This window comes from Panthera leo, chromosome D2, assembly GCF_018350215.1.
Source record: "Panthera leo isolate Ple1 chromosome D2, P.leo_Ple1_pat1.1, whole genome shotgun sequence".
Taxonomy (NCBI): Eukaryota; Metazoa; Chordata; class Mammalia; order Carnivora; family Felidae; genus Panthera; species Panthera leo.
The window spans coordinates 59,652,816-59,667,191 of NC_056689.1; the positions used below are offsets into that span (position 1 = coordinate 59,652,816).

Genomic DNA, 14,376 nt, shown 5'->3' on the forward strand with positions numbered 1-14,376 from the left:
TGGGAATATTAACAATTAATACTATAGGTACAAGTTGTACCTCTAAAACTTTTAAGGGGCAGATAGAGATTTACTGGAATTACATCCTGTCTCTAATACCCTGTCATCCATACCCAACAGCAGGTAAGAACAATCACATGGTGTCCATGTGACGAAACACTGGGGAAACATCCCACAACATTAACACATACACGCATATTAAACTAATTATTAAAGTGCCACCGCACATTTATTATTACAGGGAAAAACCAGAAACTTGGCTTTGGTTTGATAGAAAGGTTTGGGTTTGGTTATATATTGCTAGTAGCACACTGGTACAGTCTTTCAGAGAGGAATTCTGTCGAGAAAAATTGTTAAATGACAGCTTCTGACCCAGCATTCCCGCTTTGAGCACTAAATCACAAAGAAATAACTCAAAAGAAAAATATATTTTTACAAAGATATTTATAGTTGTGGCTATATATTTGAGCTAAAACCTGGAAATAGCCCAAATGTTTGTCTGTGGGGGAGACCAGTATACTAATGCAATGGAATATATTGCCACTAGAAATGACAAATGTGGGGACTGCAAAACATTTTGGAAATGACTATAGCAAGCAATGGTAATTTTAAAGCTAAGTCAAATTTATAAAGGTAGAGGTGAAGAGACACTACAGAAAATTATGTCTCTATAAACAACATGTCAGAAGAGGTAAATAGATGGTACTTTGGAGTGATATATATAAATATATATATATATATATATATATATATATATATATATACACACACATACACACACACACACACACACACACACACATATATCACATAATATATTTCTGTATCTGTATCTCACATAATTGTTGATAGTTAGGTCTCTCAATTTACCTTTAACTAAAGAGTAGAATAAATGAAGTTGTGGGAAAAGCTCAAAAGGCACACTTAGGAAACTAAGATCTAAATCCCAGTTCTGCCTGTTACTAATTATAAAATTCTGGTCACCTAACTTCTCTAATGGTCAATATCTTCCCCCAAGAAATGAGGATAGTATTTCTTACAATTGTTGTTTTATTTATTTTTTTTACAATTGTGGCTTTAAAATGACAACTAAAACAAAGTACAGTTGGTCAATTCTTTAAATATAAGTATATGTAGTAGTTAATATCGATTAATGGTGTCTTCCCTGAAGCTAATTCAATAATCATTTATTTTTCTTCTAAATAATTTAATTACAACTATTAAAAATTGTTCTTCTAATGTCAAACATTAGTCCTCTTTCAGGCTGAATGATTAGGGTTTGGGTGTGCACACGTTAAAGCTAAAATGTATTACTGAATTTGTCCATTGGGTGAATTCAGTCCCTGGTTTCACACTGCTAGAGAGCAACCCACACCACCAGGTGGATGAAGAACTAAGGAAAGTAAAAGACAGTTAATAGGATGGACCAAAAGAACTTAACTCTTAACGAGAAAGATTAGATTCCCTGTCAAATGTTATCTGCAAATCCTTCCCAGATATAAAAGAAGACATCCTTTGTAGTTAACCTCTCCTCTTGAGTTAGGTCTAATTTAATACGTGGAAGTGAAACCAAAAATTGAATATTCTGGATCATAGCAGGAAGGAGGCAAGGAGGAAAGAATCAATATATTTCCTGAACTGAGTTAAGGACAATACTTCTCTCTCTAGTCACTTAACTACCATTTAGTGACACTTTACTAAGGGTCAAAGCACTGCCCTGGGGGCCTGATCACAGCAGCAAGAAACTTTCAAAGTTGAACTTTAGAAGCTGCTACCAAACGGCAGGTGCAGATGTCCTCTCCCACAACGAAAGCCATAATCACAGTACTTGGCTCTGGTCCTTCAAATCAAATTTTGACTTTTTTAAGTCACTCCTTTTGGCTTTGACTTGAGAAATAGTACCACTTTGTTGAAAGCCGCTTAACAACTCAGCTTTTTCATCCCTTTTGTCCATTCCATCATCTTTGATGGTTAGTTTCCCTAGCTGGTGGCAGGATCATATGTATATTCTTATTAGCACCTGAGAAATCAGAAGGAATAAAAAAAATCTTCCTCTGAAAACAGGTACCCCTCCCTCCCTGTGGGACCTGTCACAGTCCAGTCAAAGGGGTCGGCGGAACTAGGCAGCAGATGTGCCTGAGAAGACAAGAGCAGGTGCCCCTTGGAATTCTAGAAGGACCCTTGTTCCCCTCTTTGAAATGCTCTCTGGTTGGCAGTTTCTCCAACACACTTGCTAGTGTAAAGTGGGGGTGCTCCCCCCAAAACGATTAGTGCCCTGTAAATAAACCTCTCACGGGGCTGTTAACACTCAGGGGAATTTCTAACCGGCCTGTGGGCCTGGTGAACTTCCATTTTCCCAGCCCTCCTTCTCTTGCCTCAGGCTCATTTCCCACTTGTGCCCCCTCCCTCTCAGCTTTCCGGCAGGCACCATTATAGTTTGACTGCATTCCTGGGCGCATGACCTATTTTAAACAAAAACAACACAACACGCACCCATGGTAAGCTATCAGGCCCCTTAAAATCTTGGCAACAAGTTGAGTCCAGAGGGACCGAAATTAATCTAGGCAGTTATCTGGAGTCCACTTTCATCTCACCTCTCCTCCTTCACACCCCAAACTCAAAGCAAATAAATAAACCTAGTCTGAATAAAAATGCCTTGGGGTGAGGGAGGGGGAAGTGTGGGGATATCAGAGAGGTCTTAAACCTGCACGGTCTCGAAGATCAGTAAACTCCTGGATCACAACTCAGTTTCCCTCCCTGCCCCATCCTGCAGTTTGGTTCCCTTTGAGATGCCACGGACGCTGCCGCCCTCATGACTGGCACAACTTCCGTAAGCACAACTACCTGCTGATTTGGGAATTGGGGAGAGAAGGGGACCTGACCACAAATGTAGAGCAAGGCCATCTCGGGGTGCACTGGGCTCAGGAGGGGACACAGGGCTGTGCAAAATGATGCTCGGGGCTTGCACTTTTAACACTGTCTCTTGATTTATTTGATTTTGCTTTCCAGGAAGATTTTTTGCCTGCTGTATTGCCTATACCTATAAGTTCTTCTACCAATACTAAGAATTTGGCTTTAATATACAAGTCTCTCTTTCTTTCTTTCTTTCTTTCTTTCTTTCTTTCTTTCCTTCTTTCTCTTTTTCTTTCTTTCTAAAAACATAGTCCACTTTATTCTTCTTAAGCCACAGTATATCATCTTTGGTTGTACAAACATCACTTGTTACAGTCTTGCCAACAGATCACAGCTGGGGAGGGGGCAGTTAATCCGCTGCCAAGACTCCTGAGGGGTCCCTTTAAAATGGTAACACCCAGGATAGCACGCTAACACTGGGGGCAAGGGTGGTAGTACATCTGGCAGTGTACAAGAATTTAAACAGCCCAAGACAAGAAACTTCTAGCTCTTCATTTATACTTGCATTAGACTAAATCCTCCAATGGCCTCAAAAACAGAGGTCTATCATTAAGATTTTTAAAAAATCAAAGAAAAATCATTATATTGTATTAAATCAGTTACTCTTCTGGCCAGGAAACAGGGGAACAGCCCCGACACCCAGGGTGGAGTGAGATTGTTCCCTACAATGAGGACGGGACCACGCACGAGGAAAGCAAAGAGCAGACCCCACCAGCCCCTTGAAAGGCCTCCAAATGTCAACTCACCTTACTCATTCGACCTCACCTCCCATTGTCCCACACCATGCAAGTGAACTCCAGCCAAGTCCATCTCTTCCACATTCGTTCCTACACCCACACCTTCTCCTATATCGCCGGCACCAGCCTACCTTGTCCCTGCCAAACGCTTGCCTCCTTCTTCTGGGCACCAGCTTTACACCTCTACTTCCCTGACTCCTGTAAACTGTGCTCTCCCCCTCGTGTGAACCCCCAGACTGAACCCCCAATACCCTAAGCTGAGGCACTGTTAACTTTTTTCAGCTGTATGTCTTGTTTGGCCAATACGGCCATAAATTCTACAGGATCAAGTCTTAACCTCTTAGCACTTCTAAAGGTACATCCCAACCAGCACACTGCAGAGCAGTGGTATACCAGCAACCCTGAATACCTGTGCTGTCAAACTTTAATTTCTAGAATTCACTTTCATTCAACGAAAGATCCACACTTTCATGAAGATTGCTGTCAGACCAACCGCTGAGCCACAATGTGGCCCATGACCCCATCTGCTGCAAATCAGATGAAGACTGTGTGTTTGGAGGAACGTATATGAACTTCACCTCAAAGGATATAAGAGAACAAGGTCAGGGCAGTAAACAGTTCACTCAAACAGTAACACACCAGATGGTAAATAAGTAAATGCACAGGTTTTTCAACTTTCTAAAACTTGTTTTATAAAAAAAATTACCTTTTAATCCTTTAACGTACTACCAAAAATTCTCACAGCATACAAATGTCTTGGACGCAAAAGGGGAGAACCCTGGGCCTAGCGTGATTGGTATTCTGATAGACACTGCTTAGGCATTGCTTACGTTACTTCTCAAAAGTACAATTCTCCCTTTGGTAAGTCACGCTTTCAACAATACCCGTAGCTTTTCAGGAGCCTGGACATGCTACCTTCTAGCTCCAAAGGCCCTTCGTAAAATGTATAATACACCACACCTTCAGGAATGCAACCAGAGCCCCCAAATTCTTACGCTAGAGAGGCTTGAAGGAAGGAACTTGAGCAGATAAATTACCTTAATGTGGTACCACATGTCAAAGCTGTCCAAAGAAGTTTCAGAAGCACTAGGCATAACACTAATTCATAACCCTGAGCAGAGGATTTAGGAATGTGTTCACACTCACATTCATTTCCTCCTACTATTGGTCAAGTTCTGTATTTGACCATGTATGCTCTCCAAGATGTTAAGAGATATTAAGCAGGTAGGCAAATTTTATGATCAAAACGCTTTAGACAACACTGACCGAAACAAAATTAAACAGGTCTCTCTATCACAGGACTTCTCAGTGCCTTTAATTTACCAGTGGGCACTGTGAACCCCAAAGAGAAGGGATGTGGAGCACAGCATTTCCTGCACTCATTTCATCACAGAATCAGTTTTTCAAGAATCCCGCAGCACAACTTTCAGAAAGGCTGACCTAGCAGTTTCTGAGAAAAAAAACAACAGCAAGAAAGATGCCACTATTTTTTGTGAACAGGCCGTCCTCTCAGTGAGTCATGAATTAGGCACTAGCAGCTTCACAAGTGGACTTTGTTCTCATACCTCGAGAATGACTTTTCCCTGGGCTCTCCATCTGAAATGTAAGGAATAATTACACTGCTCTGCTTCTCGGGGTTGTTTTTTATTGTTTTTAATCTTGCAACTGTGTTCCATATTAATCACTAAAACAGGTTCCCAGCCCAAGTAGCCAGGCTTGAAAATCCCTGGTGCCCTTCCAGCCTGGATGAAGGGATGGAAAGAACATGAACCAGACGCCACCCAGCAACTTTTTACATCTCTAGTTTCTAGGCCATTATGATAAAGTCAAACTACAGCCAAGATAATGGATAAATGAGAGGTTCTTCTTTAGTAACTCACTTCTAGACAGAGGTGCACACAGCACCTCTTAATGCACACACAGCACCCGTATCTGACTCTCGACCCACCTTTTCAATTATGGACTTCCTGAAAAAAAATAATTCAAAGCAACATGGGAGGTCAAAGCTGGAGCTACAGGAAAGAAAGAAAAAGATGTACTGGAAGAGGACTATTTCCCTTTCTCTGCAGGGAAAGAACCCATTACGAGCTAGTGAACCGGGGGAAATACCATTCTTTTTGGTGAAAAAGCTTTCCAGGAAAAGTATCTCAACATATTTACTATAAAACAATTTAATTTCCCTGTCCCATCACCTGCCACCCCATCCCCATTCCCCCAAAAAGCCCACAGATTGTGGATTTCCTCTCATTCTTGGCAGAGTTACCAGAAGAAATATAATACCCCCTTCGGACTGCTCCCAACAGCTGCTAGAACAAGATGGGGAGCTGGGGGTAACCTTCCTAAGCTGCCTCTAAAAATGACCATTCCCCCTGCCAAACCATGCAGCCAGTGAACATAAGACCTCTCTTTCTCTACTTTCTTAAAGCCGAGACCCCAAAAGCCACAGTGTCCCCTAGCCAAAATACTTGCCTCCACCCATCTGATCCCCTCAACTTGACTATAAGCTGAAACTTCTACAGTCAGCCACCACTCTGTTTCTTCCCTAACAGGCATTTCTTGAAATAATTCTCTGCTTCACAGGACTAGTATCCTTTATTTGTTTGCTTAACCCACCAATTTCCAAGTTTGGATTTTTACCAAATTCCAGTTCGGTGTAATTTCCTTGTCTCTGTTCACCTCCCCAATACCACATGCCTTGTACACACACACACACACACACACACACACACACACACACACACACCCCTCCTTTCAGGTCAAGAGCCTTGCAAAACAAAAGTCTAGGAACAAATTCAGCAATGACTACGCTGTATCCCAGCCCTTTTGCCCTACCCCAACATCATCACACACTAAATGTGCTTCGGTTCTGTTAGAAAAGCCCCAACACCAGGCAGCAGAGAGACTTCCAGTTAGTCTTCGGCCTCTCAGCTGAGACCACCAACAAAGAAGTTCATGAATGTCAACTGGGGGCAGAGGCAATATCTCTCTCTGCCGAGGAGAAACTGGATGGAGCCTCCAGCATCATTCCCCAAAGGTGACAGCCGGGGTTGAGTGAAGACCGTGAAAACTGTACAAGAGCTGGAGGAGAAAATATAATGTAAGGAATGATTTGGAATCAGGGGCAGAAGAAGGCGGAGGGATGAACTGGCTGACCCCAAATGTCTTTTCCATCTCTAACTCCTATGATTCTTTGACCTCCAATTTTGTGCTGCAGACAAGGAATGGAAAGTCAACAGACGTGGTGATGTTTTGAAAGAGCCTGGCAGTCTGCTCTTGTCATTTAGTGGCCTTTGCATGTATTTTTTAAGGTGTCTCTAAGCCCTGTCTTCATTTCACAGTTGTCACCTTTCTCAGCAATTTGAGCTCATGTCAAATACCAAAAAAGAAGGAGAAGAAGAAAGAATGTACTGGCAATTAATTGTGGGCTAAAGAGGGGCAGGCCCATTGGGTGGCCCAGACTTCCAGGGAGGGCAATGTGGATGGTTTGGATATAATGAAGAACTGACTCAAAGTTGAGACAAGGCAGCTAAACTCTAACAAGAGGTAAATTCTTTCTCCAGATAGTCTCATCCTCAGCTTCAGATACAGCTCAGGCGTTCACATGATTCAGGATTCATGAACATATTCTTAATTAGTACAACCACCTTGTTTCAGAGTTCCATCTGAATCCTGTTCAAATCTAAACAAGACTGCTGAACAGAAAGGACAACCAAATCTTTGGATTCTCAACCTCACCTGATGGTTGATGCACCTGAGATAAATTCTGGAACTTAGCAAAAATGTGTTCCTGTGGATCAAAGTGAAGGATATGCCAATTTTCACTGAAAATTCAATACTTGGCTTTGTCCTCATTTTTTCAAACAGTTGACCTCATCTTAAATTTTCAAAATGTACTGGTCTTAAGAAGAGTCTGCCTAAATACTCCCTGTTCTATCGTTATGACTCGTAAACAGAACTAATCCAATGCCAGGGTCAACCCAGAGTTAAGGTTGTCACACAAAGGTAATTTTACACCAAACACTCCAAAATATTTTTTTTCAAAGACCTGTACGCTTCCTCAGTAACCTCATTGTCAGTTTGATTTCAGCAGCTCACAACCTTTACCTAAGGTGAAGGTACCAGACACAGAAAATTCAAAGTATGGTGTATTGAAATATTTTCTGAGATCGCATTCCAATAGGAATTGCTCATCTTAGAAACGGTGAAGACTTTGGGTTTCTCCGTGTTTCTGCCTTGAATGCTAGAAAATGCATCCCCTACTATTCCAGTTTTACAAGACTGTAAAGGATACAAGCAGCTCTATATTCTCAAGGTCTTGGAGGAAAAGACCTTCCATTCTTCCAGTTTGCATTTGGAGATGCTAACTGTACTAGGCCTGCTTCCACAGGTGTATTGTTTTATTTATTTTAAAAAGAACATAAACTGAACTCGACTTTTATTGACTCAACAAAACCATCAAAAATAAGGCCTTTTCAAAACGACTACAGTTAAATACATCCACCTATGAAACTTTTCAGTCAACTAGAGAACAAGTAAGGGACGCCCCTTCCTAGGCAAGGCAGAAAGGGGAAGGAGAAAGCCTAAGCTACTTTAAGTTGCTAATTGTTTTCTGAAAATCACTGTTTAGACCTTAAATGTAACCAGGCAGCAATGCCTTCTCCAGGTCAGAGTTAGGAAAGGAAACTTTATGCTTTCTGGGCCAAAAAAATGCTCTTAGGTGCAATCATTTTAAAACAAACAAACACACTCTGCTTATCTGTGTCCATCTCCCCACTCTGGACGTTAATCATCACTGAAATAGATACCCCGTTCCCCAGCCTCAAAGAGCTCCAAGCCTGCAAGACCCTGGCTGAGGAATGAATATACATGCCAGGGCAAACGCCTCAGAGCCTCACTTCCTAAACACCTATTGTTCATTCTAGGCAATTCTACCACAAGCAAATGCAAGAGAGCACCCAGGCATTGCTCAAAGGATATTTAAAATGAAATTCAAGTTTGAAAACATACTGGACTTAATTTGGGAGGAATTAAGATTGGCAAAAGTATTTTTAAAACCCCCACAGATGTACATACACAGGTATATTTTATTCTTTCTGTTCTCAGCTCGTTAACATTTTCACTATTCGAAGTTGTAGACAGTACCTCTGCTCGTCCACCTGTCATATAGTCTGTCTACTTCTTGCTTTCAACCTTCATTATAAACTGACAGGGTTAAATTTCACTGTTTTGTTCGTGAAGACTAAACTAAGTTAGTTTTCCTCCTACTCTTCAGGGAAAATTTAAAAGATTCCTATATGAAACATTTCCTTTATTTTTATATTGAAGATCTTTCTATTCCCCCAGGCTTCATAAAACCTTCAAACGAAACTGATTTTAAACCAGATGACTGACTCAAACTGTCTTTGTGCTCACTTTTTTTTAAAAAGCTCAGGATCCCTACCCATGTTCACTGTTTGGGCAAGAGGCCTAAAGGGAAGCAAATTATTTGTTTGTGGTTTTAAAGTGGCCAGAATGCCTTCAAGCACAAGTATAAGACCATTAACAAATCACAAGGAACCAAAGCAGTTCATCTTACTCAACAAAGCTATGATCAGGTTAGGAACAGCCAAACTGAATGGGACTTGCCCTGGGCCGGAAGGTCAGTAAACCTTAGCAGTTTGTGTTTCTGACCATCAAGAGGCTCTCCAGCAGGGAGTGCAGACCCTAGGCCCACAGGTTGTGCTGTCATGCTTCCAAAAACATTCCGGACAGGTGACAGAAACTAAGCTGTGTGTGTGTGTGTGTTTCCCCCCACCTCCTGTCTGTAAGCAGCACCGCCAGTTCAAACCATCTCCACTTTTGCTATATACAGACTGATGAGAGGAGAAACCAGGCAAGTAAAAAGTTCCATTTTACGACAACTTCTTGAGTGCCTACTGTGTGCCGAACACTGCTTGTGCTTACACATGAGTACATTTAAGCCTCATTTTACTGGGTAGGCCATTCCTGTTCTTAGAGATGATAAAACTCAGGCCGGTGAGTTTGTGTAACGTTTGAGAAAATGAAGTTTCGTGTTGTGCTCATAAAAATATCCCACTGTCCAGTCTGCAGTTAATTAGCCCAAACCATCAACTACAGTCCTGCCACTATCCAAGCAGCCATAGTCTCTTTATACTTTGGGCCCAGGCTCCCTGATGCCCTACGAGGACTGGGGTGTGTGCTGTCTCCCTCCAGGGATGACAACCACCTCACTTGGTGGCTTATCACGCCTCTGCAGCTGTCCAGAAACAGACCACACTGGTAAACATTCTCTCCACCTGCTGTAACCCGCATAACTTCTTCCCTCAACTCAGAAAACACGAGCGGTGACCCTGCTCTTTATCAGGTCTGTGGTAAAACAACTTCCCTAGAATGTCGGAGATACCTCATCCCAGGACACAGGCAAGAAATCAAAACACACATGGCTAATAAATAATAAAGCCATATTACTTGACAGTCTCAAAGCAATTTATACTATAAACTCATTTCATTTTGTTGTTAGTGCTTACAGAATGAACTCATTCTCATAATCTCTCTTTAGACCATTGGAAAAAGAAAGAGAACTGAACATCAATTCTTTCATTCATTCATTTAATCTCTCTAAGGAAAGAAAGCTAAGCTTTGCCTTAGCTGGCTTGGGTTCCCTTAAAGGTCAACTGATCATTTTTTTGAAAGAATTCTTCTTTTTTTAAAAATATTTTTAAATGTTTATTTATTTTTGAGAGAGAGAGAGAGAGAGAGAGAAGGGGAAGGGCAGAGAGAGAAGGAGACACAGAATCTGAAGCAGGCTCCAGGCTGTCAGCACAGAGCCTGACACAGGGCCCAAACCTACGAACAGTGAGATCATGACCTGAGCCAAAGGCGCACGCTTAACTGACTGAGCCACCCAGATGCGCCTAAAGAATTTTTCTTATAAGAAACAAAGGTACAAGACCGCATGCCAAAAAATCCCAAAGAATCATTATCATCATACTAGTTAACCAATTTGACAACTGGATAACCAGACAAAATCATACTAGAATAAAAGTTAAGCAAAATGATCAGGTTCAAAATTTACAAAAGATTATAGTAATCTTGTACATCATTAATAATACCCAGTTGGAAAACATACTGGAAAAGAGACTGCATTCACACACACAAAAAAAAAAAAAAAATGCATAACACATTTAAGAATACTTAGGAATAAATTTAACAATAGATATATAGGAACTTTACATTGAAAACCACAGAAACTTTTGAAGAGGCACAGAATTTTTTTGCTGGGGAGTTGGCTGGGAGTGGAGACATGACACACATTAAAAAAAAAAAAATCCAACAAGGAGGGGTGCCTGGGTGGCTATTTCAGTTAAGTGTCTGACTCTTGATTTCAGCTCAGGTCATGATCTCACAGTTTGTGAGTTTGAGCCCCACATCAGGCTCTGTGCTGACAGCATGGAGCCTGCTAGGGATTCGCTCTCCCTCTCTGCCCCTGCCCTGAATGCTCTTTCTCTCTCTCACTCTCTCTCTCTAAATAAATAAATAAACAAACAAGTTTTTAAAAATCCAACAAGGATAATATAACCTTAACAGATATTAGACTCTACCAAAAAGCAACAATATTACAATAGTATGAGATGTAAAAATATATCTGTGGAACAAAATGGAGTTCAGATGTACATACATACACACACACACACACACACACACACTTAATAATTGGCAACATAAGCTTTCTAAAACAAAGGGAAGGAGAATTATTTAACAAAAAGTATAGTAACAACTAGGCAGTTGTTTCGGGAGAAAAAAAAAAGTTGAATTCACCCTTGCACCTAAACAAAACTGATATTGATGGAAGTGTTAACTATTTTAAAAAATCAAATTATAAGAAAACCAGCAGAATATCAAAATGATTTATCTGGTCTGTGGAAAAATTGTAAATTTCTCAGCTTTGGGGTAAAAGAAGAAAAAAAAATCACAAAAGACTGAAAGATTCTGATATACTGAAGTGTAAAACTTCTATACACTAAAATAGTAAAGTAAAAAGGACTGGGGAAAATATTTGCATCAAAGATGACAGATGAGAGCCTAGGATCTATGACCCACAGGATTCCAAATTTATGAGAAAAACATCAAGACCCCAATAATAAATGGGCAAAGACTAGGTACAGACAATCTCACAGGTGAAACAAACACATGGGAAAATATTTATTGGGGTCAGTGGTTAAAAAAAAAAAAAAGCAAAATCATAAAACAACAAAACTTTGAGACACCATCGTATGCCCACTAAAATAGCAGAGTTTTTAAATTTTCACATGAAATTGGTTAATCCTTCTTTGCTGGTGCCGCTGTAACTTGGTACAATTTTACAAACCATAACCTTTGATCCACTGAAGCCAATCTTGAGCGACATAGGTATGGTATGTAACATATGTCAGTAAAGCTATCACCCAAAAATGCTTTATTCATTATCTATAATAGCAAAAAGCTGGACACATCATGAAAGTTTAATATTAGAGGAATGTTTTTAATCTCCGTTTTGGTAGAGTCCACAAACATTTATTATGCACCTATTTTGTCAGGATCAGTAAGACAGCAACTGAGGGATGGGCGGGGGGTTATGCAAATGAAAAGTCATTTTAAATCATGAGTAGTTGTCTAAGGTGGTGGTATTACAGCTCTTTATGTTTTAAAAACTTTCTTTAATGTTGTTATACTGTTTCATAATTACCGTTTTGGAAACCCATACTGGATGCAGTTAGGTGCAGTCTGAAAGCTTTTACTCACCCAATGCTATATATTTTCGTCCCTTCCTACTTAACAGCTCAGGTGGTTCAAAGTTTTCCATGCACAGGTCTCAGATCCCACCCAAAACAGGTCAAAATGCAACACCAAACAAACCTTCGTATACCACCTACACCTAATCCAGTCCCCTGCCATAAGCAGGCACCCCTTTTTGTGTGTCCTGCCTGTATCAAGCCATAAACTATGGGTGACACTTGGACCAGGGGCCTTTTCAGGTCTGAGCCCTTTTCTCCACATTCGATTCCATCCGAGCCCTGCAGCCCAACAGCCTTCAGAAGAGGGTGAGCGGATGAACGTCCGTCCACAAAAACGTTCTGACAGACCACATGGCGGACATGGGTCCTACACCTGGACCAGAGGAGGCGTGCGAAGCCTCAGGCCAGCCTGGCTCCTGGGGAGCTTAGGAACCAGGTCGGTCACCCTCTGCGAGGGAAGACACGATTACAAGCTGAAGGCAGTGCTTAAGACGGGCTAATTGTGAGAAGCCGCCCAGGGAGGGTGCCGACTGAGGGATGCTCACGGGAGGCTTCTCGGATGGGGGCCTCCGACAGGAGAGGGGCTCTTGGGGAGGGGTCCGGGCACAGGCCGGGTCCGGGCCTCGGGCGGCGTTCGGGGTGCGACACAGCCCCGGCCGACCAGGCCGCGGCGCCCCGCCCTTTCCCGGGACGCCGGCCGGCCCGGGGCGGGGAGCGGGCGGGCGAGCGGGCGCTTACAGGTCGGTGCCGAGCCGCGTGAAGCCGGAGTTGAGCGAGGCCCGGGCTATCCGGCGCCAGAGCAGGTCGCAGCTGGTGAAGCGCCGCAGCCAGCGGCACACCTGCGCCAGGCGGCCGAGGGCCCGCATGTCCAGGTAGGAGCAGATGAGCAGCAGCAGCTCCTCCGGCAGGCGCAAGAGCGCGGGCCCCGCAGCGGGGCGGCCGGCCGGCTCCCGGGCCGCCGCCTCCTCCTCGGTCGCCGCCGCCATGGCCTCCCCCGGCGCCCCAGCCCCCGCGATGCAGCCCCAAGCCTGACCCCCTCGTCCCTGTGCTCTCCCCGGCCTGGCGTCCTCCCGCCGCCCAGGCCTGACCCTCCATTCCTCCTTCTTGCCATCACCTCTTCCTCTGGCCTCCTTCCCCGCCCCTGCGCTCCCCGCATCTCCGCGTACGATCCTTCTCTCCCTTTCCTCCACGCTTCCGCAGCCCTCTCCTTCCTCCCCCGGGCCTGCGCTAGCTCCCGCCTCGGCCCCCAGCCCCGCTGCCTCCTTCGCCTTCTGCGGCCCCGGATTCCCTTCCGCCCCGCTTCCTCTTCCGCCTTGCCCCGCTCCCGCTTTTCCCTTCCCCTTCCCCTTCCTTCGCTTCCCCCTCGCGACCCTCCCTTCCTGCAGTTTCCTCGCCTCCCCGCCCTCGCCCTCGCCGGGCCCGCAGTTCCCGGGCGGCCCCGGGTGGCCCTGGCTGCCCATGAGCGGCCGCGGGCCCGGCCCGACGCAGAGCCGAGCCGGAGCCGCCGCCGCAGCCGCCCCGGGAGGAGGCGACACCATGTCGGACCGGGTCACATGGGGGCGGCGCGGGCCGAGGCCTGGACCCGCCCCTCACACCCGCGGCCCTTGGAGCCGCTGCGGGGTGCGGGCCGGCCCAGGGAGCAGACCCCCTCCCCCATCGGCCTGGCCGCCGGGAGCGCTGGGTGGAAGCACATGCATCCTCTCGTCTAGCATGTGAGGCCCTCCAAGGGCCAGCGAAGGCCCCAAGAAGAGCTTCCGCCTTCCACGAATCTGCCTGTTTGGAGCCTCTGCCCTCAAGAAGCATCCATTTGGGTGGCCTCCCCTCCTTGGGAGCCATCCTCTTCCTTGAGCGACGCCTCCTTTCCACAGGCCATCTGCCACTGCCCCTGCCCCGTGAAACCGTAGCCCTGGAACTTGGCACTTTCCTTAGCCCTGGTCCTCCTGCAGGGTAGG

General features: G+C 44.3%; 1 protein-coding gene across 2 annotated transcripts in view; it reads right to left on the bottom strand.

Moving 5' to 3' along the window:
* The window catches only part of FBXW4 (F-box and WD repeat domain containing 4), an 80,508-nt gene extending 66,609 nt beyond the window's left edge, over positions 1-13,899 (bottom strand). The window contains exon 1 of one of the 2 annotated variants that reach the window (XM_042909378.1): positions 13,163-13,899. In XM_042909378.1, the coding sequence (XP_042765312.1) occupies positions 13,163-13,884 (722 nt within the window). In that variant the 5' untranslated portion in view covers positions 13,885-13,899. The remainder of the gene's footprint in view (positions 1-13,162) is intronic. The other variant, XM_042909379.1, reaches the window with a different exon arrangement.
* Positions 13,900-14,376: the final 477 nt, after the last annotated feature.